Genomic DNA, 24,739 nt, shown 5'->3' on the forward strand with positions numbered 1-24,739 from the left:
GCGTAAACTCCGGCTCCGGGCGCCCGGCAACGCCAGGAATGAACGTTTAATTAGACTAAACCCAGATGTTAGGTTCAGTTCCATCCCGTCTACTCATGGACCTCGAGACACCCGATCTGTTGGTACGGAAGAGGAATAATCCAACTGGCGGACATTAACCCAACAGCTTATTATCCCCACGAAAACTCCTGCACTCAAAATAATTTAGAAACGATAAATGTTTACTTCTTGTCAACACTGTAGACTGCCTATATAAGTTTGTGTACGCAATCTGTACAGATTGATGGAGCATTGGATGGGTTTTTCAGGGCCATCATTAGCTAAATGGGCTTATAACAGCCAAATCATATCTGGCGACAGCAGCTGTACGATGGTGAACAAATTAATTACACCAAGCATCGCAAACTTTTTAGAATGAGTCACGTTCGTGTGAAATAAATGGATCAAGTCTCCTCCGATATTTGAGTAGAATTTTGCAGCTCGTCACACAGTATATTAAGGGAAAGGGTAGGGTTAGACAAGTAGGCTAAGATACAAGACCCTTGCCAAATCAACCTGGAACAAGTTACGCAAGCACCAAGCAGCCATGTGGTGCCTGACGTCTACGCTTAATTAATTCGTGGTGGGTTAAGCGAGCCGATAACAGCGACCGTCTCGCAGGCATAAAGATGTCTACCCCAGCTCTACTCCGCCAACACCGGTAGTGCACAAGCAAGCCAGCTAACAGATGTCAGCACTGCATCTTCCCTCGGGGACGTATGCAGCTCCGGTCGCCGCATCCGGTCTGGTCTCCGGGACGCCGCTCACAGTTCGGGCGTCGGCGTCGTCTTCGATTCCATTGCCGACGGACACTTACGTTGTTGTGATCAATTCCCGAGGCTTTCTCGTTGCGCAGTCCCGAGAACACGCGTTGGCTCTGATGTCTGGTCGGGCTGGAATACCGTCGTATTTCGTGAGGTTCGCCTCTAGTCAGGATGCGGATATGTATATATTACAGCATGCATTGTCGCAGTTGAGGTTTTAATGATAGTCTCTTGAGCATTATGGATTTGCATGCAACGACCTTTTGGGTGGGAACTAATGAAGTCGACTTACATAATATATGTGTTGGCATGATTGGGATTAATGAAAATTGATACTTGACAGTCATATTTGGTACTACACATGTCTTAACAATACTACAACGTCTATTGCCTTGTGAATAATATTTGTAATGATATCGATGACGTGATTGTGTGTATTAATAATAATGTATGCCGTTTAACATCTCAGATGCGATTTAGCAGTACACAATTCTTTCCGCCTAGACTATGTTTACAGCTTCGAGACCAAATGCTGTCCACCATCAAGCGGAATAACCGCACCATTTACATACGCGCCAGCCTTACTGCATAAGTACACAAGAATTCCCTCAATATCCTCCGGTAATCCCAGCCGTCCCCGAGGATTTATCTCCGCGAGCGTCTCGCTGCCAATCATATCGATCAGTCCATTGGCCATCTTCGTGGGGAAGAATCCTGGAGCAATAACATTAACTGTAATATTCCGCGGTCCCAACTCGACGGCCAAAGACTTTGCAAGATGGTGTACGGCCGCTTTGGATGCCAAATACCCGTATGTTCCACCGCCGCCATTAGACGTAATCGACAGTCCCGTCACTGACCCAACGACAATCACACGAGCCGGATCATAGGCATCTCCGGATTGCGCAAGTAGCGGTGCGGCAGCTTGAACAGTCAAAAACACGCCCTTGACATTAAGATCAAACACGCGATCAAATGCCTGCGCAGGATGAGTCTCCAACGGCGAACCCCACGTAGCGCCAGCATTCGCGACCACAATGTCGAGCTTCCCTCCAGAATCCTTCTCAATGAACTCAAATACGCGCTTGATATCGTCGACGTTCGCGAAGTTGCCTGCAATCGGAACTGCTTGGCCGGAGATTTTCGGGTCGGCGTTTAACTCGTTCGAAGCTTTCTCGCATGCGGGACCGGAGCGGGACGAAATGTAGACTTTGGCGGCGCCGGCTGCTAGAAGACCGTGTGCTGCATAGAAACCGAGACCGCGGCTTCCTGAAGCAACCCGATTAGTATTTCCCGAATTTCCGTTCAGTACTGCCTCGATAGTCCTTACCCCCCGTTACGAGCGCGATTTTATCTTTAACGGAGAACATCATGCGCAAAAGAATAGTAGCAAGAACAGAGAATTTCAGTCAGGAATGCCGACAAATCACATTTGTCAATTAGCTATCTGACAGAGTGATCCGAGCTGTCATTTTTAAAATGGAATCCTGGTGGAGAATATGGCTTGGAGCTTAAGCTTTCTTCGCTGGAGCCGTTGGGAGTTTGGAACAGCCGAGGCATGTTTTGGTCAAGCGTTTGAGGAGTCACAAATTCCGTCTTGTGGGATGCTTCACCACGCTTGCTCGATGACGTTGACGAGGTTTCTCGAGAGACACACAACCCTTAACAGATTGCAACGGACATAATACCATTCGGCTTGCCACGACGTTGTTTATTCAAATCTTTACGGTACTTGCGTATTTAGGCTATGATGTCACACCTACGAAAGGCCTGGAAGAAGCGGTTTCCTGAAATAGATCAGACTGACAGCGAAGATGGCGATATCGTCTATTTGGACGAGCAAGGTATGATCCGGGGTGAGCTTATAACGTATTGTATGATTACTAACTTGTTACTATTACAGAGCAGGACGAGTTAATAGACTCGCTACGCGAAGAAAATGAGAGTATCAATTTACGATATCGGGTACTTCTATTCTCTTGATCCACACAATTCTTCCTATGAAGGCAAGTTACCTAATTATTCTCTAGGTCGCATTCACCATAATAACGTTGATGCAAACACCAATATTTCTCCTTCACCCAGTTCTAAAATACCAAGGAAAACACCTGCTTACAATTCTCGCCCTCAGTTCGCTCCTTGTGACGGCATTTGTTATGCACACAACACCTATATACGCGTCTCTCCTCTCCGCCGCCATCGCAGCCGAGGCCGCCAACACCGACTTACTTACTTCACCGCGACAGTTTAGACTTACGAATTTGCAGATAATTATCCTGTTGAATGCGGCATTGGGGGCATTGATCGCCGGTATCGCGTACATGAAGTTTAGCCCGCTCGTGGGGATCGATTATGTTTGGTTTAGTCCGCTGGGATCGATTGGTGCTGTAGTGTTAGTACGAGGGTGGATGCGGGAAGGCGATGTAGAAAGTCTGGCACAGTTTAGGTATAAATACAAGGGAGCATAGCCAGAAATTCTGTAAATATTTTAGACGTGAGGTCCATGGTTATTGTACATAGTCTTTTGATGAGAAATATACCTTGAATTCATAATAATACATATGCATACATGCCCAAAAATTGAATCAACAAACAGCAGGATAATATAATTACTAAAACGTCACTAATCTTATCTATCCCTTTGTGCCATTTCTTCTCTTTACTCGGGAAGGCAAAATATCGAAACAAATTACAAAACACTCAATACAAAACCAGACGAAAACCAGCACAAACATGCAAATCCTAGAGAATTTTCTCCAATTTGTCAAACTCCGCGCCATAAAATAAGAAAAACTGACAAACTAAATACCGCTCGCAAACATAACCATCATGCCTCAGCGAATCAGTGGGAAAGATGAAAAACTATACATAATACATGCAAAAAAAGACAGCTTTAAACCAAGAGTTTAGGCTATGCAAACGCATTGTCGCCCATTCGTAGAGAAATGAGTGTCCGCACATCCGTGACGTACCTCATGCCATTCAAAAATGGGACTAAATGCAATAGGTCCAAATCCGACGGATCATTGATCCATCCTTCGACCGCGATTGCATTATCTTCGTGCAAGAAGTAGCTTATCGGCGAATTATCTATGATCATGACTTTGGATAAATCAGGCTCGACGAAGGTGATGTCCTTGACGTAACCACCGTTGCGGAAGGTGCAGTGCTGGCGGTAGTACCGAGCTCTGAAGTATTTTCGGTCTCGCTCCAGCCAGTCTATGACTGGGTCCGCATATTCTTGCACTGACGCTGTGAAAATGACAAGATTGTACCAGAGCGATACCTTCTTCAGGAATTCGTCACAGTAGGGTCGCTTGTGAACGTAATATAAAATGGCATGCTGTTTCTCCAATTTGACTTCGACCATATGTCCAGTGCTCATGTCGCCGCCTTTTGACATAGAGTGTATAAGAGTCTCGTCAAGATCCAGAATTAACGTCTTGGGCGCAACATGTTTCGGGATAAGTGGTCGAGGCGGTGGCACCGACCTAGGGTACTTCGTCGTGCGGGACGATAGTGACGAAATAGCGGGGGAAGTAGGCGACTTTATTGACTTTTGCACGGCCAGGGAAGGCGATGATTCAGAGGACGGTCCATTTTCGTCAGATGACGAAGAGTTTGGGGATGGATCAGTCGACGACGATGTTGACTTACGGGCTAGTCGTATCCGAACTGAACGTTGTCGAGTTGACGGTAACGAATATGCAGATTGGTATATTGACGGCGGGACTTCTGCTTCGTCTCCAGAATTATGCTGATGCGGTTGCGCGCTGTGCTGTTCCAGCTCTGATAGCGTTGCGACGGCGTCGGGCCGTTGTAGAATATCTGCTCCTTCGTCTTCCTCTATGATCCGGCCTGGGCCAGGCATTGACCTCGTGACTAGCTCGTCATCTTCATCGGACGAGCTCCAGTTATGTCCTTCAGGTGGATCGCCCTTGCTGTCTGTCATTCCCTTCCCTTCGTCGTATACACCGAGCGTAGATCCTAAAATGGCATAAACGTACGTAATAAATTGCACGAACACAGATATCGGGAAGAACCACCACCACCGATTCCGCCAATCTGACGGACACGCCGATGATCGGTGACCATCTAAGGAGGCTTTCGGACTCGCCAACGGATCTCCGCCGATTCCATCTTCGAAATCAGACTGAGTCTCGCTATCGGAAGGGGCGTTAGCCACACCAACAGCCGCAACGTCAATTGTGTCGCTCCCGTATTCATCCGACGAGTCGTGCGATACGAGGGCGGTCAGCGGTAACGACGGGCCCGCGGCTTTAGGCGCCGTGCTTCCTGATGGAGGTTGGCTGGAGGACTGGTCTTGTGGCTGCTGCGACTGCCCAGCGGCGCCTATAACGCGCTCGACATGGGACGAAATAAATTGTATCGAGTTCATCGTGCATAATACATGGCAGGCGAGTATAGATGAGTTCTGTCGGCCCAAGCCAGGTGATATGCCGCAAGCTGCGTGTACTGTGTCGATCGAAAGGATTCCGGGGTGGAGAGCGTTGAAGGTTGCCTCCGTAAGCTGTAGCTATACCGGCCAGCTTTGTTGCCGCTGAGGGCGTGTGTGCGGCGAACCGGTTGACTGGTAAGGCAAAGGCTTCGGCCGCCGCGGCTGGCGAAGTAAAATGTCTATATTGGGACACCAGCTCCCACTTTCACTCACTGCTATATTTTGTCCGTTGCTCTGCAATAATATTAATGTAGATCTCGAAAACTGTATAAAGCAATTTCTCAACCGATATAATGTTACTTGCCAGGAAAGCAAGCAAGCGAGCCAAGCCGGTACGGTTGTCTTATTCTACCCTTGCCCCAAGACCTAAACCCTGACAATGGTGCTATGTCCGAGACGTCGGTGCGGTGTACTTTTCTAATGTGCTCGGCGCAAATTCGGCACCGCATCAGTATTGCCAATACTACTCTTCGCTTGATTGAAATACACTTACCGTTACAGCTCCCTCGACTGTCGTCAGCGCTACGATCTGGATTCCAGGAGTGGGTAGTATCGCACGGAATTGGGCTGGTACTGTCGTTGATTGTTGTTCTCTATTGTGCTTTGTGTTGTGGTATTCATGACACAGTCGGACAACCATTTACTGCTACGCTCAGAGTTAGACATCTCCGAGAACACACTGAAGGACCGTCTCAGAGCGTGATCGGTGGACAGATTGACGTGTGTAGGCCGACCCATACGTTCGACGCATCGCGACGATGACCACAGTAACTCCGCCGTCTCTGTCATATTTTTGTGTTTTCAACCCGACATATTGCTATAGTGATGAGACCTTACAAGACCAAATCTTCTTCTACACGTCCCGCGCGGAACCAGTCTCCGCGGACGAGCAACTTCGGAAGGTCGGTCTGATACAGGGCATCATTTCATTTGCCAGGTGCGAGTAGTCTAAAGTTGAGTCGTATATATTGGCTAACACCGTCGGACAGCGACTTTTCGAATAGAAAGCCGGTGGAGATAATAGACACTAGGAAGACACGCACAATTATTGTCGAAATAGAACCAAACTGGTGGCTAGTCGCGTGCGTTAACTTCACCCGCATCCAAACGGCCGTGCAGGCCAACTCGCCAACCGCATCTTCCGGATCGTCTATGGGAACTTCCAAAACGAACGGTAGTAATATTGGGCAAAATGGCGGTGACAATATAGGACGTGGTGGCGCGTTGGCATCTTTTAGGAGACGAAAGAAGATGGAGATTCGGACGGATTATTCACGGAAGGAAGTGCCGGGGTGCGGTGTGATGCATTCGCAGATAGTTAGGGGTTATAACCAGTGGAAGCTTTTATACGGCCATTTCCCGCCGTCATACATTCGTGACGATCAAGGGAAGTCGAAGGACAAGAACATGGAAGTGGACGGCAGTGTCAATGAGAAGAACCAGACTGATGCGTACGGACTGAACAATTTAGACGAATTTCGAGTGAACCTGCGCAAATTCTGGAGTTGGTGGCTGCACAAGTGGGAGCTATACATGTTCAGCACAGCCACCTGGGGTGGGACCTTGAACAACAGTTTCCTGGCGAATAATCTCGTGCTGGGATCGGTGCCGACACTGAGTTTCTCGTTCATGGATTACGCCAATGGTACCAAGATGTGCGGCGGCGGGCGCATTTCCGACTTGACGAGCGAAGCCATTAAAGCAATTGTGCAGCGCGAGGGCAAGAACGGCATGGTCGACCTTATTATTACGAGACTCAACTCATTTTCCGTCGTCGCGCCAGGTGGCAGTCTAATCCGGTCGGGCGGTGCAAGCGATACGGCGTCGATCAACAGTGGTGTCGAGAAACTGATGGGTGATACAGACTCAATATATTCCACCAAAGACGACGCGGCATCAATCAGGTCGAGCCGATCACGACGGTCGCGATTTTTCGACAGGGAATCTATCGTGTCCGAGCACGGGTCTGATTCGGAAGATTATGGGTATTCGGCTGCAGATGAGGATGCATTTGATGAGGAACTGAGGAATGGATGTGTGTTTCAAGGCGTCGGGTATATTTCTCGAACAAGTGTCGGGGAGTACTCGAGGTGGATTATCGACAATCATATATTTCCATCGCCAGCGGCTATTGAAGGTGTCAAGTGGAGTTTGTTTGCGAATAAAGAAGAGCCGATGGTTCCTCTCGCCGGCCTAGTGTTCAGTTTCCAGTTTGGGTACAAACGACCTATACCACCACTTCCGCCCAAGAAGCAAAAGAACAAAAATGCTAGTGTCGTCTTGAGTGGCCCGAGCGATTCTGCAGGCAGGAGTAGCACGAATGGCGCGGGGACTAAGAACTTGACTAAGTTGGCGATCGACCAGGTCAGGGATTCGTCTTTGGCTCTGATTCATCGCGTTACGACTGGGTCGACGGTGGCGACCACGAATACGGCTGGTACTGCGGAGAAGAAGAAGCAGCCGCAGAGGGAGTGTAAGGACGATTTATCGGATGGCAAGTTCATGGTTGGATTTCAGGGGGACTTGGAGAGTGACATGTTCGACGATGAGGACGAGGTAGCGGACGAAGACGTGGAGGCGGTCATGCGGAAAGAGCAGCTCACGTTTCGGGAGGTGTATATTCAGCGCAAAAAGAAGAAAAATAAGGACAAGACGGCGAGAGCCATGCACCAGGCGCAGGAACAAGAAGCAGACAAGTCGAGTGATACAATAACGCCATCTACAGTCAACGCAGCCGACACGACTACGAGAACAGAATCGGCAGTAAACGGTGCAAACGGTTCGGCGACGACAACAGTTGTCAGCAGCGCGGCCCCACAAACACTCGAGCGATTACACGTTGTAATCTACAAGCGCGCACCATACATCTTTTCCGCCTTTTTTGACGCGAAGAATGGCCAGAACTCGCTGAGTAATCCAGAGTATTACAAGGCGCTGCATTTGCGTTTTGGATCGCTGGCCGAGCCTATATTTGAAGACTTGGAGAACGCTGGTGGGGCGTGATGTGTGAGGGTAAGTGTAAGAGAATAGTGCAATTATTTCCATCGGGTACGGGGGGTATGTGATTAATTGGGATTGGATTTAGGGCTTTGTTGTTGGGATCTTCGTTGGACGATACAAGGAGCGGATGATATATAGAGAAATTGATGTATATTAGGTGTCTTAAAGCTGTATTGATGATCAACATTATGAGTTCTCTTGTATTAGACGGCCACCAAACCGCGGATTTGAACTTACGAAGAAAAAGCCGAGATCTGGTGGTTAAGATTTTAGGAATTCTAAACAAGAATTTATCTAAAGGAACATCCAGTTGGACAAAGATATAGGGAAAATTCCTCGGGCCAAAAACCAAACTCAGTGGGAAAAACCACTATTCCCGCTAGCGGTCTCGGCGTATTCGGAAGGAAGGTAGGTAACTAATTATTGTTAGACCTCTAGTTGCATAGCGAGTGGCGGAGTAAGACTTGTCTGTGCTAGTCAGGCGGCCCTGGCTGGTTCCAGATCATTATTAGTTAATACCGGACCGTCATTCGGTAGCCATCATGGACAATATGCAGAATACTGCAGAGTGGTGTCATCGCACCTCCGCCACAGTCGTTTGCATCGCACGTGAGCTGTTCTTGGTCGCCAGCCTGCAACTGCGCCGCGCGCCATTTCTTATTCTATTTTCGGATACCTGACTGGTCATGGTGGCCATCGAATACAAGAGGTCATGTTTTGAAGATTATTGGTATTTACATGCGACAAAAAAGCAGAAACAAGCTAAGGGACGGAACAGGAACGTTAGGTTAGTGAATGATCGACGCCGCGTGTGGAAGTGTTCTGATTTTGCTGCGTAGAAAAAGTCCCGGGACCAGAAGCACGTGCTAGTTGGAGTGTTGGATTGGCTTGGTTGTCAGATATCTCCATCCGCAGTTACTCCGATTATTTAGAGAGGACTGAGGACTGCTAAGTGGACAATGTACTTTGCGCCACGAAGGTTACGTAGTCAATAAACGGATGGCTGTTGACATGACAGCTCTAACCAGCTCCTTGATGATCAACACCGTTTAGTCAAAGTCACCTTATTCATGTCGGCTCTGCTTTTTGCGTGTCATTTGACAACAAGACGCCCAAAAGTAAGTTCGATTGAGTCGCGCGTCGCGACTTCGTTTCGCATCCGCCCGACAGCCACGACCTTATGCGCACGCGGTGTTTACCGACGAACGCGACGCGCTTATGGCTCAAATGCGTAGCGACGATCTTATTGTGCGCATGATGACGTCTGCTGGCGATGTGGCTAGTGCGGCACGTGCGGCAGAAGTGGCTGTGCGCAGGAGTGTAGTGGGAGAGATTTGCGCCCATCCCGCCTCAAAAACACTCTCAAACAGTTAACTATCTCCTACTCCCCTCTGGCCCGCCCCCGCTTTGCATCTTGACCTCCTTTTGTGCCCTCACTATTTCCTTTTATTCCCATCTCCTCTACTCGCCTATTACTCGTCCACCGCTTCTTCATACAACTGAAATCCTCTACGTCCTTTGCTCGCGCTCCTATTACATATCCACCATGTCTGCGCGCGGCTTCTTACTCTCCGCCGTCTTCATGGTCGGCCTACTGTTCATCTACGCAACACTGCCAACTTCCAACCCCTCGCCTTCCCTCGTGCCCTTCTCGGCTATGATCACTTCTCCCCAAACGAATGTCACTTTCCCTGCCCGGCCAGCCGCTTTCGGTCCCAGTTTGCCGTCGCTCTTACCAGATGACGGCTCATCATCCGACGACGAAGGCGATTCCGACGGCACCGCTCCCCCCGCCGCATTTTCCGGCCCTCTCTATGTGCTTGAATCTCACGGCTGCATCTCCCGCAGTTCAGAAAGTTCTGTAGAGGCTGCCCCCGACTTGCGCGACAAGATTGCACTTGTTCTACGCGGAGAATGCTCGTTTTACGAGAAAGTTCTCAACCTTCAGAGTTGGGGCGCCGCGGCTGTGATAGTGGGTGATATCGAGGGTGCTCGCGGTTTGTTGACCATGTCCGCCAAAGGTTAGTTCGTTGGTTCTTTTCTATATCTCGTCTGCAGCAGATTGCGAACATGGCTGTGGATTTCCACAAAGTATCGTTCTGACATGGCCACAGGTGACACGCATAAAATCCGCATCCCATCTTTCTTTGTTTCACATTCGTCTTATGTCCAGCTTGCCCTATTAGATACAGTCTCCATCATCCCTTCACAACCGCCTTCACCGGTTCTCGACACTCTTCTCTTCCTCCTCGTTTCCCCGCTTCTCTCTCTTTCGCTCATTTATGCGCTCCTCATCTTCCACCGCCGATACAAGCGAATGCGCGACCGTGCCCCTAAGGCCTTTGTGGAGAATCTCCCAACACGTATATGGGGTACAGAGACCAACAACACGAACGGCCGCGAAAAACTGTGGGGATCGGCTGCCGAGTGCGTTATATGCTTGGAAGACTACGTCCCCGGTCAGAGCCGAGTTATGCAGTTGCCATGTGGTCATGAGTTCCACTCTACTTGCATGTACGTATTTTGTGTAGAAGTTTTGTGCCACGAATTTGAGGCTGACTGAGGTAGAACTCCATGGCTTACTTTGCGGAAGCGCACCTGCCCGATTTGCAAGCGAGACGTGACGAATGCCAATGAGCAGCTTCCTCTTCTAACCCCAATCCCCGAAGCTGGCGATCCAGATTTGGAAGAATCCCGGCAACAACATCTGCAGCAACAGCAAATCGCCGAACTACAGACCGGAAGTAGCTCAAACAGTACTCACCGGCAAAACCTGATAGAGCTGAACGATGGAGACGAGATTGACGATCTGTACGATTCGAGCACGAGTGTTCGCTTGGAGAACATGACGCCTTCAAGCGAGCAGTCATCGTTCATGCTGGACGAACCCGAGGCTGCTTCCAGCTCCTTAGCATCTGCGCTCTGTCCGTCTACGCCATCATCATCGACTGTCGAGTCGGCACCTGAAGGTGTGGTTATAGAATCCCCGACAGAGGAGACAGACGCGTCTGCGGCGTCGTCGTCGTCGTCATCGCCGTCATCATCATAAATATATTTGCATCAGAGTCGTGTCACGATAGAGATTCGTCTTTTTTTACATGTACTACTACTTTCATCGCTTTTCTTGTCCTTGTTCTTATATGGCGCGAGTTGTGGCTCTTCCTTCTAATCTGTGGTCTTGGGCGTTGTCGGCTTAATCTCACACGTTTGTACTCCACTTACTATGATATGTACACGGTTTTTATACACTTGTTTTTTGTTTGATGCTCTGTTTATGGCTATGTGTTATTGGTCTATGTATATTCGGATAATGATTAGATGTATCGTTAATCTTCCTTTTTTCAGCTGGGGAACAAATGCTGGCGGAAAGCTGTATTTGGTCGTTGTTTTAAACTTCGAACGGGATGTATAGGTGCTGATGGGAAGTAGGCGGGATGTTCAAAATGAAGAGGGTATGTCTTCTACTTTCTGTTTTATGCTTTTGTGGTTGTTAAGTGACACATTGGGTTGTACGTACGCTTTCGTTCTTGCATTTGGTTTTCTTATGTGCTTAGTTGAATTTATGGATTTTATCATCATATGAAATTCTTGCACATCTGCGTAGTAGGAAACGTAGTACCATAAGCCGAGTGATTGATATATATACAAACTTATTTGTAGAAAACCTGTAATCCATAAACTCTAGAAGAAAAATATGCAAATATCGCCGCGTACGCAATTAATACCAAAACACAAAATAATATTTCAAATCCTGAACGCACCGTTTACATCCCAAAAAATGTGATTTTGCAGTCTGGTTATATACAACGGATTAAATTTTGTCATCGCCAAAACCGTGGCTTTTGTCGCGCAGATTTCCCGACGACGACGATCGGTCTGATAACCGGCGCGCCCCTTGAGCTGCCGCCGCTGCCATGTCCTGTGTCCGCACCATGTTCCCACATCATGGTCACGCGCTGGACCTTTCGCAGGTTTTTAAGACCAACGACGATGATCGCACCGACGACCGCGCTCGCAAATGCTGATATGGTCCAGAATCCGACACCGGAGTCTTCCATGAAGTTTTTAAGATTCATGCCGTACAGCGCCGCGACAAGTGCACCACCGCCTAATCCCAACGCGCCGATCGTAAACTTGAGTTCAAGCAGCATCAGCGAGTTCCGATTCGCGTCTAAAATGATATTCACGATCTCTTCCGTCGTGCGCACGTTCGACATTGTGATGTTTGCCGCCTGCACGATCTCATCGCAGTGCTTGTAATACGATTCTAGCAGCATTTCGACTTCAGAATGTTGGTCGTGAGGACGCGCAATACCGTTGAGCTTCTCGGAGAGATACATCCCCGCAAGATCGTCATCTTGTTCCAAAACTTCATTGATCGCGTCCCGGACTAGCGTCGCCTTCTGAAGAAACTGCGCCAGAGCTTTGCTCTGCACGAGCAGATGCCGTAGTTTTTCTCTATCGATGTTGTTCTCGAGATCTGCTAAGATCCCTGTGACTATCGTAGTGTGGATCTTCATTTCCGCATCCAGGGCGGTCACAACTGAGATCAGGATCGCTTCTAGCGCCCGCATTTCGTACGGCAGACCACCCATTGCTTTGCTACCTTGTCGAAGCTTGCCTTCGAGGTCGTACATGAACACAGATTGGGTCTGAGAGTCGGTTGAGCCGTAGGCATCAAATATCAGGACCATATCTGCTTTAATGAGGGCGCGGATATGTAGGAGATTGATTAGGATGGAGTTGTTGCGGACGAGGATGGACGGCATGGTCGTGTAGGAGCCTGTGTCGAGTTTGCGCAAATCACGCGGCAGCAAACCATGCTCCTAACGTTAGCCACCTTGTACGAGCCTGCAATTCAACACCAAAACATACCTTGCTCAATAACTCCGACTTCTTGAACTCTCCGGATACAACAGTGACACTCCCTTCCAAATCAAACACGGTGCAACGCACAAGGTTTCCCGCCGTCGTGGCTTTATGTATCAAGCTTCTTTCGAGAAGTAACTCCTCAATTGCCGAGCGATTCCATTTCCGAGTACGCGCCTTGTGTGAAGAATGTGCTGTTGACTCTGCCTGCGGTGGTGGAGTTTTGGGTGATGAAGGCGTAATAGATATTGACTTGAATAGTGTGCGAATCTGATCTTGAGTGGTTTCTTTGACTGGTGTGTCAGTGGGTTTGGCAGATTGAGTCTTCGCACTGTCTTTGACTTGAATCTGTGAGTCTGGTGATGCCGATGATGCTGGCGATGACCCGGGTTTTGGTGCCGTGTTGGTTCTCTGTACCTCACCAGCCAGTATATCCCGCCGTCGATTCAAAAGCAGCGCACGCAATTCCGCCCCGCTAACCCCAACATCTTCCGTCAAAAAGTTCTTCTGTTCCTCACCATCCCGCTCAGTCTCTGCCACGGGAACTCTTCTTGGCGGAACATGATCGCGCGATTCAGGCATGCTCACAGGCTCAGCAGCCGCATGCGCAGAAGACGTCGCACTCGCCAACAAAAATGTGCCCAATTTTGATCGCAATGGACCCATATCGAAACCAACCCGGGACGAATGAAACCAGCGCGAACATACTCGAGGCGAATGTCGCTGCACTAGAGCCTTGTATACCGCATCCCGACAAGCACGTGGAATCGTGCTCCCTTGCCGCGTCGAGACCATCGAAGGTGACATGTCCGACATGCATAGTGCACGTAATTGAAGTAATACGAGCCGTGAAGGTGCGCGGCATGTCCCCGATGTGGACACCGCTGTGGTGCCGGCTAACATATTCACTAATCTACACTAGTCCTGTGAATCATATACAACTCTCAAGGCGTCAAGTTAATGTATCTGGATTCTATATAAATAGAACAAGCCCACGAAAGAGAATGTAAAAAGTCGTCATGGCATTCGACGCTGCTTTGTCGTTGTTATTGCTGAACGATGCTTTAGGTCGCGGATTCGTTTTGGCCAGTCGAAATTTCTTGACACCAAATTGGGATCGGATCGTGACTTACCCGACCTTCCCTTTCTAACAGTATGCGGAGCTTAATTTACCCGGCTCAATCAATGAACGCGTGTTATAGCGCGACCTTGGACGCGCTGAAGTAGCCTCAATAATTTCTGAGGCGGCAGTAACTACAATTAATGCTGCGTCACTTATCGATAACAGCATCCACGAATTCCACGGTGCTCCCTCACATTTACTCGGATAGTCTTCTGCGACAAATTGAATGCATCTGACATCCCCGTCATAATACGGCTATCGTCCGCATAGATAAAAAGCCCCGGGGGGGGCAAGGACGCGGCAGAATCACCGCACGCATTCATCTTCCTGTGTCCTACCAGGGCTCACCGAAACGCCCACTATGCGAAGAAAAATTTCCGATTGGTTTGCACCTAAGAATAACACTTCTGTGACCACGAATGATAATGCACCTCCGAGTGCTAGTCCGCTGAGTCCGCTTTCTTCGTCGAAGAAAGCTAATCATAATAATAATGAGTCGGCGCTATTGAACGCGACAAATGGCCGGCCACCGGGGAAGAGGAGCGCTAGTTCTGTGAATAAAACGCCAAAGCGAGAAAGCGGGAGACGTGTTCAGGTGAGCAAGACCGCGATGACGACAGAGTTGTCGATGGGTACGCTGTCGCCGGTACCGCGGAAAATGACGGATGTTGAAGCCACTTCGAGGTTGGAGGGGCTTGCTACGCCGAAACTTGCGCTGGATTGGGAAGATCGCGATGGTACGCCGTCGCCTGTGAGAAACAATGCTACTGCGTTAACGGTTGATGGACAGAGCTCGTCGCAGGTTACGGTTTTGTCTGACCAAGTCCCTACCACTTCACTGACTAGTATTGTCAAAGCTGAAAATGCGGAAGCCAAGGAATTGTCAGAGAATACGACACCTACGAGTACGAGATCTGTGTCAACGTCAAGGACGGAGGATGTGCCCACGCCATCGTCGTTTAGATCAGCCGTCGAGAGGTTGGACCGCGAGGCGTCGTCTGTTGCTGGATCGTTGTCGCGGGTGACGGAAGAAAAGCAGGATGAGGTTATAAACGTGGACAGCGAGGATTGTGAGCCTGTTAAGCATGTTCACGAGGTGGTAAACGTGGAAGATGTTGAGCTGGTTGAATCAGATGACAGCAATTCTGCGACAGCTACGATGTCTGCTACTCCAGCTCAGAAACATTCAGCACGACCAAACATCATCGAGACTTCCTCAGAATTATCCTCACCGCCTTCTTCCCTATTGTCCATGACACTGGTCAACGAGTCAGCTGTGCCAGTTGAAATTATAGACTTGGATTCAGAATCCGAGTATGGAAGCTCACAATCCCCAGCTCCGACACCAACACCCGCTGTTTCCACAAAAGTCGAAATTGCACCAAAGGAAGAACCTAGAGTACTTGAAGACGTCCCGACCATATGTCGGAGAGAACTCCGCAGTTCAGCACTAGCATCCATTCTCGCATCATCTAGAAAGTCCACAAACGAGGAGTCTCCGACGACGGCGAAGGAATCTTCCCGCTTCGTGATAAAGGTGCCTATAGTCCCGCCGCCGTCACCTTCATCTATTATCACATGTACACCAAAGTCGCGATCGAGTACATCTGGGCCAACAGAGATCCAGGAGCCAAAGAAAAATATGGCGCCGTCGTCTTTCCTCTCGAGCCTCATCGAGAAATCTGCTCGCAAACCTGCTCGTCCTGTTAAAACAGCAATTCCCTCTGCGCTCAGAGACCTGTACGCGCGTGCGGCCGAAATACAACGATTTGACAGTTTAATGGCCGAAAGCAAGGCACTCGAACATCAGAGTCATTGTCTCGATCAGCCGAGATCGAATGAAGCAATCGACAATGATGTCATGAAGGCTGCGGTTGGTGTGGAGAATGCAACGCAGATGGCGGCGTTGTTGGGCAAGGTTGAGAGTGAGAAGTCGAAAACCGTTGAGTTTCATTATTTTGATATCGGGAGATTGGAGGTTTCTGAGATGGACAGGGAGAAATTTCCTGGGTTGCCCGCTGGGTGGCTGTCTGAATGCCTGCATGGTAAGCTTTGATGGTGGGAGTATGGCGTGAAATTAATGGCTAATGAAGTAGACCCTGAAATGAGAAACGTGATGTTTGAAAGTGGGTTTGTGAGGGATATGATAGACCTGGAGAATAAGTTGCCAAAGTGTCTAGTGTGGTGGTTGATGCTGGAAGGTTCGTAAAGCAGCACCGCGTTAGTGAGGCATATTACTAATGATCGGTAGTTGCTCGTGAATCAAATGATTTTCTTGCGCATTCGTATTTACAGACGCTGCTGGTAAGCCTTCAGGTTGCCCGTACTATGCACAGAAGGATATTGACGTAATCTCAGCTGTGCGATGATGCGCTTCATGCGGACGAGGAGGTACTAGATAAACTATTCTATAATCTTGGCGTTAAACTGGAACTACGGCATGTAAATTCTGAAATGACGCTCTCCCGGATAAAAGGCGATGGTGAGTAACTAGATTTATGTGCAAGTTATGCCGGACCGGAGACTGATAGCAACTAGACAAAAGTATCCGCTTTCGCACTCACAACATCAAATTCACTGTTGAGTTACTACACGCAATTATTGCTCGACGCACCTACGACCGCCGTTTCTTCCGCAAAGTCATGATCTTTACGATCCGTGCCCTTCTTGACTCTGCAGTCGGCAAATCGCTGTACTCGTCCCTCAGCGACCTCTTCTCAGTCATCATATCGAGTATTCCGATAGAGCATTGGCTCACCGAAGAGACTTTTCTACTACGTACACTCTTCTCTACAGTCACCGATTCGAAAGAACGCGTGCGACTGCTTACATTAGTTCCGATAAATCAGGGCACGCACGCCATGCATCTACGGACGAAATTGGCTATTGCATTCTTTTTAAATGACGTCGATTTCGTTGTGGATTCGATTGCGGATGGTAGGTTACCGATCGCCAAAAGGATATTGCCGGAGTTGCTGTCGAATCCGATGTACAGACTGCGTGTGACGAAATTATCCCGACAGAAGCAAGGTGGGGAAGTTCCGCAAATAACGGTCGGCGAAATGCAGGATATGCTCCAGCCTTCTACTCTGCGTCCATCAGGTTCAGCGGATGCAGAGCAGCAAGAGAATAGTGTCCATTCGCCGTCACCTGGTAAGCTTAAGGTGGTCGTTAGTAGTGACCCCGAGGACGAGCCCGACGAGGAACTGCTCGAAACTAGCGCCACAACAGACAATGGCGACGACGATATCGAATTTGATTACGACTCAGAAGACGATGACGACGAATCTTCCAAGGTTGACTACGTTTTGCTGACACAGCGTATCTGGTGCCTCAATTTCGCGCTCATGACAGCGGTTCGCCTTGACAAGGATATTCGCAAGATTAAAGTCATAACAGACTTCCTGCGTGAATTAAATAGCAAAATCTTTGACCCGCACGCTAGATTCCCCGATCGCACAGAGGCCAAGGCAGCGATTCAGGCGTGTGAGTTTCGGTTGCTGTATTCTGTCGTTGGTGGCAATGGTGTGCGACAGAGTGTTATTGAGAAGCATTTCGAATATACAAAACGGAGTCCACGGAAGAATTACAAGGGTAAGAAGAGGAAGGAAATCGAGGAGTGAAGAATAATGACATCGAAGTTACGCTACCTGGCGTTGTATAATAGATTTAGAAGTTATGTCTATGTTGTAGTGTATGAGTATAGAAATTAATAATGGCTACTGGCTTGCCTTGTCTACAAAGGTTCCACGCTCAGTGCCGGCGAGAGTATCAGCGGCGAGATCCCGTCAGATTGAATGGCGATGCGTGTGATTTATCTGCAAATCGTGAAAGCAGACTTGTGTTGTCATGGCAACTATGTCCACTGATGGCGGGTCAGTTGAGCAATTAAAGTGTTAGAACGTGAAGCGCAACGCTCACAAGGTATCAATTCACTCAATTCTTGATAAATAGGAATATAACGACATCGATGCAACTGGAGCTCGTCGACTGCCTCCCTTCGGAGATTGTTAAGGTCTCTTCGAGGCGGAGACAATCAATGTGTAGACCGCCTGTCAGATGATCTATATCATGCTATATACAGTCAAGTCCTTAGATAATGAATATCAATGCATACTGGTGAGCTTCCATGTCAGGAAGCGCGGAAGATATTGTTAGGGTCTGAGATATGATGAGGTTAGGGTATTATTCAGGGGTTGTTTACGTCTTACAGGGGTAATACCGGCCGAGTCGAAATGAACCTTGAGAGTTTGTTGCATTGCCTTGCTACAATTGGTTCATACTATTCATATCCGACTTATGCAGAACGTGGTATAGCTTACAGCTTCAGTATGAAGCCAACTAGATCACTCCGCCACAACGCATCCGTGCGCTCCACCGCGTCCACGTCATTGTCTAAGCATCATCAGCATTTTACCGGTGGTGGTGCGGACAAGGCTTACAACACTGTGCTTTCGAAAGCGGCAGCTAAGCATGCTTTTGAGCTTTCTATTGGATCATCCTCTGCACGTGAGGCTGGGAATACCCGGGGTGGATTGAATCGTGCGAGTTCGACTTCTTCAGGAAAAAGGCAGGAGCGAATGGCCTTGTCGCGGGGATTTTCGACGCGGACTGAATCGTATCGACGGTCCGTGCAGTCCGAAACTGGGCTTGCTCGTGCAAAAACTGTCGGACCGGGTTCGACGTTAGTACCCTTAAGAGGAAATGAATGTAACACTCATCGCATTGCTTTGGGTCAGACAGCACTTGATCGGTCGGAGAGCGCAGGTGGGAGCAGTCAAGTACGGGCAAGGTCCGTTCAGTCGTTTCAATCTGGAGGAATGTCAGGTTCAGCAACGATGACTTCACGGTATTCAACGATAAGCATGGGATCGACGCCAGCTGCAACTAGAAGAGATTCTTTTTTACGCGGCGGCGATGAATTTGCTGAGGTCGAGTATCGAAATAATCCTCGTCTGCGCAAGAAACACGAGAAGAAACTTGCTGCTGCGGTGAAGAAGGCGGAGAAAATCGAAATGGCTGAGAGGAGAGAAACCGGGAGTGATAGAGGCGGCAATGCGTTCATTAAAGGCGTTAAAAAGATGTTCTCATTCGCTTCATCAAACGCCAAGAATGGCGGGGCAGAGAGAGAAGTAACAGATGAGGATGAGAGGGGGACATATACGGTCTTGACAACTAAGTCTGAATTTACATCGCCGCGGAGTAACGTTGAGAGCAACACGCCTATTCCACCACAACAAGTCAGCTCGCGTCAGGCATATTACAGGCCTGCCAGTCAAATGGGCTACACCTTCTCTCGTCGCGCGTCATTTGCTCAATCAATGCGTAGAGTACATGTCGATGATGATGGAGGCAGCTTTGAAGTCAATATGCCAGCACTTGGGGTTTTGAAAGACAAGACAAACAGCAATCAAGAGGCATGGATGACGTCGCGCATGTCCTCATACACTAGTACAGATCCGTTCTTATCTGCTGTAGCACGCGAGACCTCATCACCACCACCATTATCGTCAACCCAACCACTTCGCCGCAAGCCCAGCTTGCTCAGAAAGCCGCTGGCGAGACATCTCACGCCTGACCGTGTTTATTCGGCAATAATGCGCCGTATTCAAAGCCGAGATGCTGATTCAGTTTCACCGGTTTCGCATGTAATGGGGGAAACCCCAGCAACAACTATACAAAGGCAGCAGGATACAGTTCCACTACGTTCACCACTCGCACAGTGTAATTTGACAGATCTGAACATGAACGAAGTCGCTGCAAGGCAGCTAGCAGAGTCAGTCAACATTTCAATTTCTAGCCGAGATCTCAGAAGGGAGCCAAATGCGTTTTCCACTATCAGAATTGTAAATACAGAACTTCGTGCTACAGCGGCGAGTGCTTTTGAGCGTCCGCATCAGGCAACTATTCCGACAGAGAATACTAATTCACAACACCCATTGGGGCGACCAGACAGATTAAACAGGTTTTGCTCAACAGCCAGTACAAGATCCGTAGCTGCTGCGCTCCCACCTCCACCAACGGAAATAGAGGCTCCTTTAGCAGTTACGCCTCAGAATACTGGCGACACAGCGGCGTCTTGGGCCAGCGCTAACCCATTTAGATCCCACACCAGACCACAGGAAATTTCCAGTCTCTTTCCATACTACGGCGTTACAATGCGGGCAACGTCGACGACCACATCAGAAACAAACCCCCTGCGATTTCGTCAGTGGCAGTATGGGAATGTACCTGATAGCCCTCAAGCACTACATATTAATCCTAGTGAAGATACTGTTATATTTCGGGGAGGCACAGCTAGCATTAGCCACTCTAGAGCGGCAAGCGAGGTCAGAGCCGGTGAGAACGAGCAAGCGGCCAGAATCGTTGAAAGGACGCTGCGAGACTCGATTTCTGATGCAGTGGATATGCAGTTCGGGGCCGCTTGGTAGGTTCCATTACTATAAATTTGAATTTGTTTAGAGAAGAGAAACAGGATTGCTATGAAGAGAATTTATGATTAGCGTATTTATGATTAGCGGGGTTCCGATCATACCCTCATACTCCAGCCTGGTGTTATGCCTGTGTGCTCGAATTCGGATATATTTTGTGACGATGTTTTGCTTCTGTTTTCATTCCATATATTTAAAATCAATGATTAGACCGTTCTTGTTATATTTGCTAGCTCAACGGTAGGTTATTAAGTCCTTACCCTTCAACCCTTTTGATCGCACTTCTAGTATCTACTTGACGGAACCAAACTATAAAAAATTAGGTAAAAGAGGAGATATAGCTTTATATATGACGAAGAAAGATATGAATGTCAAACAACACACGAGCGATCAAATGAGCCAGAACCTAAATTAAACCACAAAACGCAGTAAAGTATCGAAACCAAAGACAAAAGGCTTTTTTAGTCGTAGAATTTACGGGTCGGCGATTCACTAGTGAATGTAAGTAAAAATAAATGAATAGCGATCCATTCGGTTGTCCAATACATACCCGAAAATGGCAACTCTAATGGCAGGCAGGGACTCCTCGCTCAACAAAGTCAGACGTTCTTCCAACGTGTTTGTGACGGCAATACGACCGCCGGAACCTTGAACAATGACACCACCGGACCTGAAAGCTTTTGCGTTAGTCAATTCGCACAACAAAGAGCTGGTGAGACCAAGCGTGTACATACGACTCGGCGGAAAGGGGCTGGGCCTGGTTGATTGTGATATTCACAGCGAAACCGGCGGCCTCCTTGTATTCGTCCTCAACAATGGGGATTGCTTTCTTAATGAGGTCGTAGTCTTTCTCGCGAGCGGAAACAGTGATGGTGGACTCGTATAGGACAAACGCACCCTAATACGGTCAGTTATTGTTACCCCAAATGCAGCAATTGCTCCAGCTCTTAGTGTGGAATTTAATTTAAGACAGACCTCGAGGATAAGGTCCTTCAGCAGGACGCAGTACTTATTGCTATCATTCGAAATCTCGAACGACTGCTTCGACGCCTCTTCAAAGACATCGTCCAAGACCTCTTGACGGGCGGCAAGGACACGTAGACGGGTCTTATTAGTGATGTTTGACTTCGTAATTTGCTGGGCAAGTGAAGCCTGCTTCGTCCGGCGCTCGTACATGCTGTCGATAGTAGAGATCTCGACCCGCACGAGCTTGGCCTTCTCTATGGCAAACTCCTCATCGGCCTGTACAAATTTACTGTTAGAAATCGTCGGTGCACGGCACAATAATGGCCACTAATGAAATATGAAAGCATTTGTGTCGTTTCAGGCAATCGTCGCAATACACATCGGCCATGACAGACTGGGATTTCTCGCCTCGGCGTATCGATAATAGCAGAGACTGAAACTCACTTTAATCTGAATCTCACGAGCCTTCTCGAGGGCTTCCTGCTTGATGAACTGAACAAGCTTCTTTAGCTCGACGTCGACCTGTTTAGTTCGTATTAGCCCAAATGTACTTGAACTCGCACCGTCTGTTGTAATTCAAGCAAATATGGCAATTAGACAAACTCCCCACCAAGCTCAATTGAAATCCCCGAGGAAATTAAACGCACCTGGTCGTCTGTGAGAGCGGTGTTCGACATTTCGTATTACTGTAGAATTGTGAAAATATGCGAACAGAGGTAAGGTGCAAGAAGAACAAGATTGATCAATCGAAGTGCAAACTACACATTGCGCCCAGGAGATAGCCTCCTGCAAACCCTTGGCTGATAGTAGGACTTATCCGCGTGGTGTGTGCAGCAGTTACGCCGCTATACGCCTCTGGTGTGCAATTGAAAAGGCATACATGCAACGTCACAACGGCAAAAATTCCGCTCCAGTACCGATTGGACGGCACAGGTGTCGCACTTACTAGATTACTGATCCGTAAGTGAAGAATGAATTGCTCCCGTTGGAGAGCCACACAGAAACGGCTTAGCGTAGCCTCCTGGTCTCTTGCTGCGGCATCACTCCTGCGCCGCGCAGGTTACTCTCTACACTCGCCAAACTTCCCAAAGTCCCTCGTCTCCATTCATCTTCTCCGTCCTACCATAAAGTATACAGAACATCATACCATGGATGGTGCGTCAGGACAGACTATCGCTATCGGCGTCGTTGCCGGTATCGCCTCTACCGCCCTTCAGTCGTTCGGTTTAACGATGCAACGGAAGTCTCATATTCTCGAGGACTCAAAGCCTCTAGGTCAGATTCAACGACCACCGTATAAGCGGAAGAGATGGCTGATTGGCATGGCTATATTTTTGGCGTCGAATATCTTTGGGTCAGGTTTCCAGATTACGGCGCTTCCTCTGGTCATTTTAGCCCCTCTGCAAGCGGTATGCGAGATTTCATTGTTGCCGGAGATTAATCTGGGATGAGAACCTGTGCAGGAGGAAGTGGAAAGACAAAGTCCAGTACAGTCATACAGAAAGTCGAGGATTAATGTCATAGATGGTGTTTCGTTTTTTCATTTTTTTTTTGACTGAAAGGACTCCTAATTACACCAACACATTATGATGCATATCACTGATCTATATATGAACTGTACTAACTCCTTCTAGAGCAGTTTAGTCTTCAACTCAATATGTGCTACCCTATTTTTATCGGAACCGTTCACCAGACTTTCATTAGCTGGTACCATCCTCGTCGCCGCTGGAGCAGTTCTGATCGCTGCGTTTGGCGCCTTACCTGAACCTAATCATTCGCTGGAGGAATTACTATATCTCCTGGGTCAGATGGGCTTCTTATTATGGTTCGGCAGCACGATAGTCATTGCCATTATTCTTGTGGTAATTCTCCGAATGATGCGAACGTGGAGGCGGGGACATACACATCGTGGAAAGATGGTTCGCGGCATTTTTTTCGGCATTATCAGTGGTATTCTCTCTGCGCATACGCTTCTACTGGCCAAGTCTGCGGTAGAGCTCCTCGTTAGATCTGTCATCAATAAGGACAACCAGTTTAATAGATGGGAGACCTGGATCATTGTGCTCGGTGTAGTTGTGCTCGCTCTCACTCAACTTTATTTTTTGCACCAAGGACTAAAGCTTTGCTCGACATCGGTACTCTATCCGCTCGTTTTCTGCATATACAATATTGTTACTATTTTAGATGGTTTGATTTACTTCCAGCAGGCGTCGCGTCTATCTGGACTGCAGATCGGTCTCGTTGCACTTGGAACGATATTACTCCTTCTAGGTGTCGCGGCGTTGTCCTGGCGATTAACGCCAGAGACTGCGGTCGCCGCTGTCGTCAAGGATGATGCTGAGACGATGGCTACGCTTTCACATAACGTGGATGAAGATGCCGGCGAGGCTGACGCGTTAATTAGCACGGCGACCAATGACGAGGAGGCTGTCGTTGGAACGTTACGGCAAACTTTGACTAAGTCCACCATTGCCACTACAACACGCCCTTGGACTTCGAAGAAATTGGGTTACCAGGAACGTACCGAGATTTGGAACGAATTAGGAGACTATGATTCCGAAGATCTTGATGTAGATGGCAATGGTTATCTAATTCCGGTTGCATACGACCAGGAAGAGGAGGATGGCGAATCGATTTCCGACGAGAGCTTGACGGTCACGACTAGCAGCTCGTCGGGTGCCGCCAATAATTTGGGGCTTCTGGGACGCTTGCAGAAAATGATTCGTTGGAAATTAAGCTGAAGTTTATGACGAGTATTATTCTTATGTTATTTCTTTTTGGTTGGTTTAGTTTGGCTTGGTTTGACTAGTGATTATAGACGGTTTCATTGAATTTGCATATTTGTCAGTTTTCTGCTGTGGGCAATTGCTCTTCAGTCAGACTGTTTTTGGCATTTTAATCACCAAGAGAGTTGTTTTGTGATAGGTGTTGTCATGTACGATTTTGTGGTTGTACCGTCGTGGCTTTTGTACCTAAAAGGGAATATAGAACAGTGTCGGTAGTAAGATGGTACCGTATTTAGATACGGATACGAACGTGTTGTGGTGCAATACAATAGTCATTTTCATATTTAGCAGTTGCTGTTTGC

The 24,739-nt window shown here is 48.3% G+C and overlaps 10 protein-coding genes across 10 annotated transcripts; 6 read left to right on the forward strand and 4 right to left on the reverse strand.

Moving 5' to 3' along the window:
• Window positions 1-1,141: 1,141 nt before the first annotated feature.
• Window positions 1,142-2,295, reverse strand: V1508DRAFT_422199 (uncharacterized protein). Its single transcript, XM_066940988.1, has 2 exons — window positions 2,134-2,295; window positions 1,142-2,072 (listed from the first exon to the last, which is right to left on the reverse strand). Exons 1-2 carry the CDS (start codon window positions 2,174-2,176, stop codon window positions 1,315-1,317), a joined length of 801 nt encoding a protein of 266 aa, XP_066794249.1. The 5' UTR covers window positions 2,177-2,295; the 3' UTR covers window positions 1,142-1,314.
• Window positions 2,115-3,359, forward strand: V1508DRAFT_422201 (uncharacterized protein). The gene is made up of 3 exons (XM_066940989.1): window positions 2,115-2,647; window positions 2,707-2,768; window positions 2,834-3,359. The coding sequence occupies exons 1-3, from the start codon at window positions 2,551-2,553 to the stop codon at window positions 3,269-3,271; spliced, it is 597 nt and encodes a 198-aa protein (XP_066794250.1). The 5' UTR covers window positions 2,115-2,550; the 3' UTR covers window positions 3,272-3,359.
• Window positions 3,326-5,635, reverse strand: V1508DRAFT_422204 (NLI interacting factor-like phosphatase-domain-containing protein). The gene has a single exon (XM_066940990.1). It carries the CDS (start codon window positions 5,200-5,202, stop codon window positions 3,715-3,717), a length of 1,488 nt encoding a protein of 495 aa, XP_066794251.1. The 5' UTR covers window positions 5,203-5,635; the 3' UTR covers window positions 3,326-3,714.
• Window positions 5,636-6,020: 385 nt separating this feature from the next.
• Window positions 6,021-8,265, forward strand: V1508DRAFT_358191 (uncharacterized protein; the record flags this gene model as incomplete). The annotated part of the gene is made up of 2 exons (XM_066937052.1): window positions 6,021-6,199; window positions 6,252-8,265. The coding sequence occupies 2 exons, from the start codon at window positions 6,021-6,023 to the stop codon at window positions 8,263-8,265; spliced, it is 2,193 nt and encodes a 730-aa protein (XP_066794252.1).
• Window positions 8,266-9,808: 1,543 nt separating this feature from the next.
• Window positions 9,809-11,311, forward strand: V1508DRAFT_405643 (uncharacterized protein; the record flags this gene model as incomplete). Its single annotated transcript, XM_066938710.1, has 3 exons — window positions 9,809-10,283; window positions 10,377-10,776; window positions 10,831-11,311. The coding sequence occupies 3 exons, from the start codon at window positions 9,809-9,811 to the stop codon at window positions 11,309-11,311; spliced, it is 1,356 nt and encodes a 451-aa protein (XP_066794253.1).
• Window positions 11,312-12,083: 772 nt separating this feature from the next.
• Window positions 12,084-13,938, reverse strand: V1508DRAFT_405644 (uncharacterized protein; the record flags this gene model as incomplete). The annotated part of the gene is made up of 2 exons (XM_066938711.1): window positions 12,084-13,085; window positions 13,138-13,938. The coding sequence occupies 2 exons, from the start codon at window positions 13,936-13,938 to the stop codon at window positions 12,084-12,086; spliced, it is 1,803 nt and encodes a 600-aa protein (XP_066794254.1).
• A 438-nt stretch (window positions 13,939-14,376) lies between these two features.
• Window positions 14,377-18,206, forward strand: V1508DRAFT_422213 (uncharacterized protein). The gene is made up of 5 exons (XM_066940991.1): window positions 14,377-16,299; window positions 16,351-16,455; window positions 16,506-16,558; window positions 16,613-16,736; window positions 16,793-18,206. The coding sequence occupies exons 1-5, from the start codon at window positions 14,616-14,618 to the stop codon at window positions 17,875-17,877; spliced, it is 3,051 nt and encodes a 1,016-aa protein (XP_066794255.1). The 5' UTR covers window positions 14,377-14,615; the 3' UTR covers window positions 17,878-18,206.
• Window positions 18,207-18,229: 23 nt separating this feature from the next.
• V1508DRAFT_422215 (uncharacterized protein) lies at window positions 18,230-20,898 on the forward strand. The gene has a single exon (XM_066940992.1). The coding sequence runs from the start codon at window positions 18,490-18,492 to the stop codon at window positions 20,683-20,685; it is 2,196 nt and encodes a 731-aa protein (XP_066794256.1). The 5' UTR covers window positions 18,230-18,489; the 3' UTR covers window positions 20,686-20,898.
• On the reverse strand, window positions 20,790-22,421 carry V1508DRAFT_422218 (ATPase, V1/A1 complex, subunit E). The gene is made up of 6 exons (XM_066940993.1): window positions 22,299-22,421; window positions 22,096-22,173; window positions 21,661-21,927; window positions 21,420-21,583; window positions 21,236-21,355; window positions 20,790-21,177 (listed from the first exon to the last, which is right to left on the reverse strand). Exons 1-6 carry the CDS (start codon window positions 22,326-22,328, stop codon window positions 21,147-21,149), a joined length of 690 nt encoding a protein of 229 aa, XP_066794257.1. The 5' UTR covers window positions 22,329-22,421; the 3' UTR covers window positions 20,790-21,146.
• Window positions 22,422-22,722: 301 nt separating this feature from the next.
• Window positions 22,723-24,724, forward strand: V1508DRAFT_422221 (magnesium transporter NIPA-domain-containing protein). Its single transcript, XM_066940994.1, has 2 exons — window positions 22,723-23,060; window positions 23,286-24,724. The coding sequence occupies exons 1-2, from the start codon at window positions 22,800-22,802 to the stop codon at window positions 24,390-24,392; spliced, it is 1,368 nt and encodes a 455-aa protein (XP_066794258.1). The 5' UTR covers window positions 22,723-22,799; the 3' UTR covers window positions 24,393-24,724.
• The last annotated feature ends 15 nt before the right edge of the window (window positions 24,725-24,739 follow it).

Source organism: Lipomyces doorenjongii, assembly GCF_038497915.1.
Source record: "Lipomyces doorenjongii strain NRRL Y-27504 unplaced genomic scaffold V1508scaffold_48, whole genome shotgun sequence".
In the NCBI taxonomy this organism is placed as follows: domain Eukaryota; kingdom Fungi; phylum Ascomycota; class Lipomycetes; order Lipomycetales; family Lipomycetaceae; genus Lipomyces; species Lipomyces doorenjongii.

What these genes read in the sequence shown, in the direction of transcription:
- V1508DRAFT_422218 (XM_066940993.1), bottom strand. Translation starts at nt 22,328, where the DNA reads ATGTCGAACACCGCTCTCACAGACGACCAG. An exon ending in CCGCTCTCACAGACGACCAG is followed by an intron (nt 22,174 to 22,298) that starts GTGCGTTTAATT and finishes CGAACTAAACAG; the next exon opens with GTCGACGTCGAGCTAAAGAA. An exon ending in CTCGTGAGATTCAGATTAAA is followed by an intron (nt 21,928 to 22,095) that starts GTGAGTTTCAGT and finishes AAATTTGTACAG; the next exon opens with GCCGATGAGGAGTTTGCCAT.
- V1508DRAFT_422213 (XM_066940991.1), top strand. Translation starts at nt 14,616, where the DNA reads ATGCGAAGAAAAATTTCCGATTGGTTTGCACCTAAGAATAACACTTCT. An exon ending in GTGGTGGTTGATGCTGGAAG is followed by an intron (nt 16,456 to 16,505) that starts GTTCGTAAAGCA and finishes AATGATCGGTAG; the next exon opens with TTGCTCGTGAATCAAATGAT. An exon ending in CGTATTTACAGACGCTGCTG is followed by an intron (nt 16,559 to 16,612) that starts GTAAGCCTTCAG and finishes ACGTAATCTCAG; the next exon opens with CTGTGCGATGATGCGCTTCA.
- V1508DRAFT_422199 (XM_066940988.1), bottom strand. Translation starts at nt 2,176, where the DNA reads ATGATGTTCTCCGTTAAAGATAAAATCGCGCTCGTAACGGGGG. An exon ending in AATCGCGCTCGTAACGGGGG is followed by an intron (nt 2,073 to 2,133) that starts GTAAGGACTATC and finishes GGGTTGCTTCAG; the next exon opens with GAAGCCGCGGTCTCGGTTTC.
- V1508DRAFT_422201 (XM_066940989.1), top strand. Translation starts at nt 2,551, where the DNA reads ATGATGTCACACCTACGAAAGGCCTGGAAGAAGCGGTTTCCTGAAATA. An exon ending in CGTCTATTTGGACGAGCAAG is followed by an intron (nt 2,648 to 2,706) that starts GTATGATCCGGG and finishes TTACTATTACAG; the next exon opens with AGCAGGACGAGTTAATAGAC. An exon ending in GTATCAATTTACGATATCGG is followed by an intron (nt 2,769 to 2,833) that starts GTACTTCTATTC and finishes ATTATTCTCTAG; the next exon opens with GTCGCATTCACCATAATAAC.
- V1508DRAFT_422215 (XM_066940992.1), top strand. Translation starts at nt 18,490, where the DNA reads ATGAACCTTGAGAGTTTGTTGCATTGCCTTGCTACAATTGGTTCATAC.
- V1508DRAFT_422221 (XM_066940994.1), top strand. Translation starts at nt 22,800, where the DNA reads ATGGATGGTGCGTCAGGACAGACTATCGCTATCGGCGTCGTTGCCGGT. An exon ending in TTTTAGCCCCTCTGCAAGCG is followed by an intron (nt 23,061 to 23,285) that starts GTATGCGAGATT and finishes AACTCCTTCTAG; the next exon opens with AGCAGTTTAGTCTTCAACTC.
- V1508DRAFT_422204 (XM_066940990.1), bottom strand. Translation starts at nt 5,202, where the DNA reads ATGAACTCGATACAATTTATTTCGTCCCATGTCGAGCGCGTTATAGGC.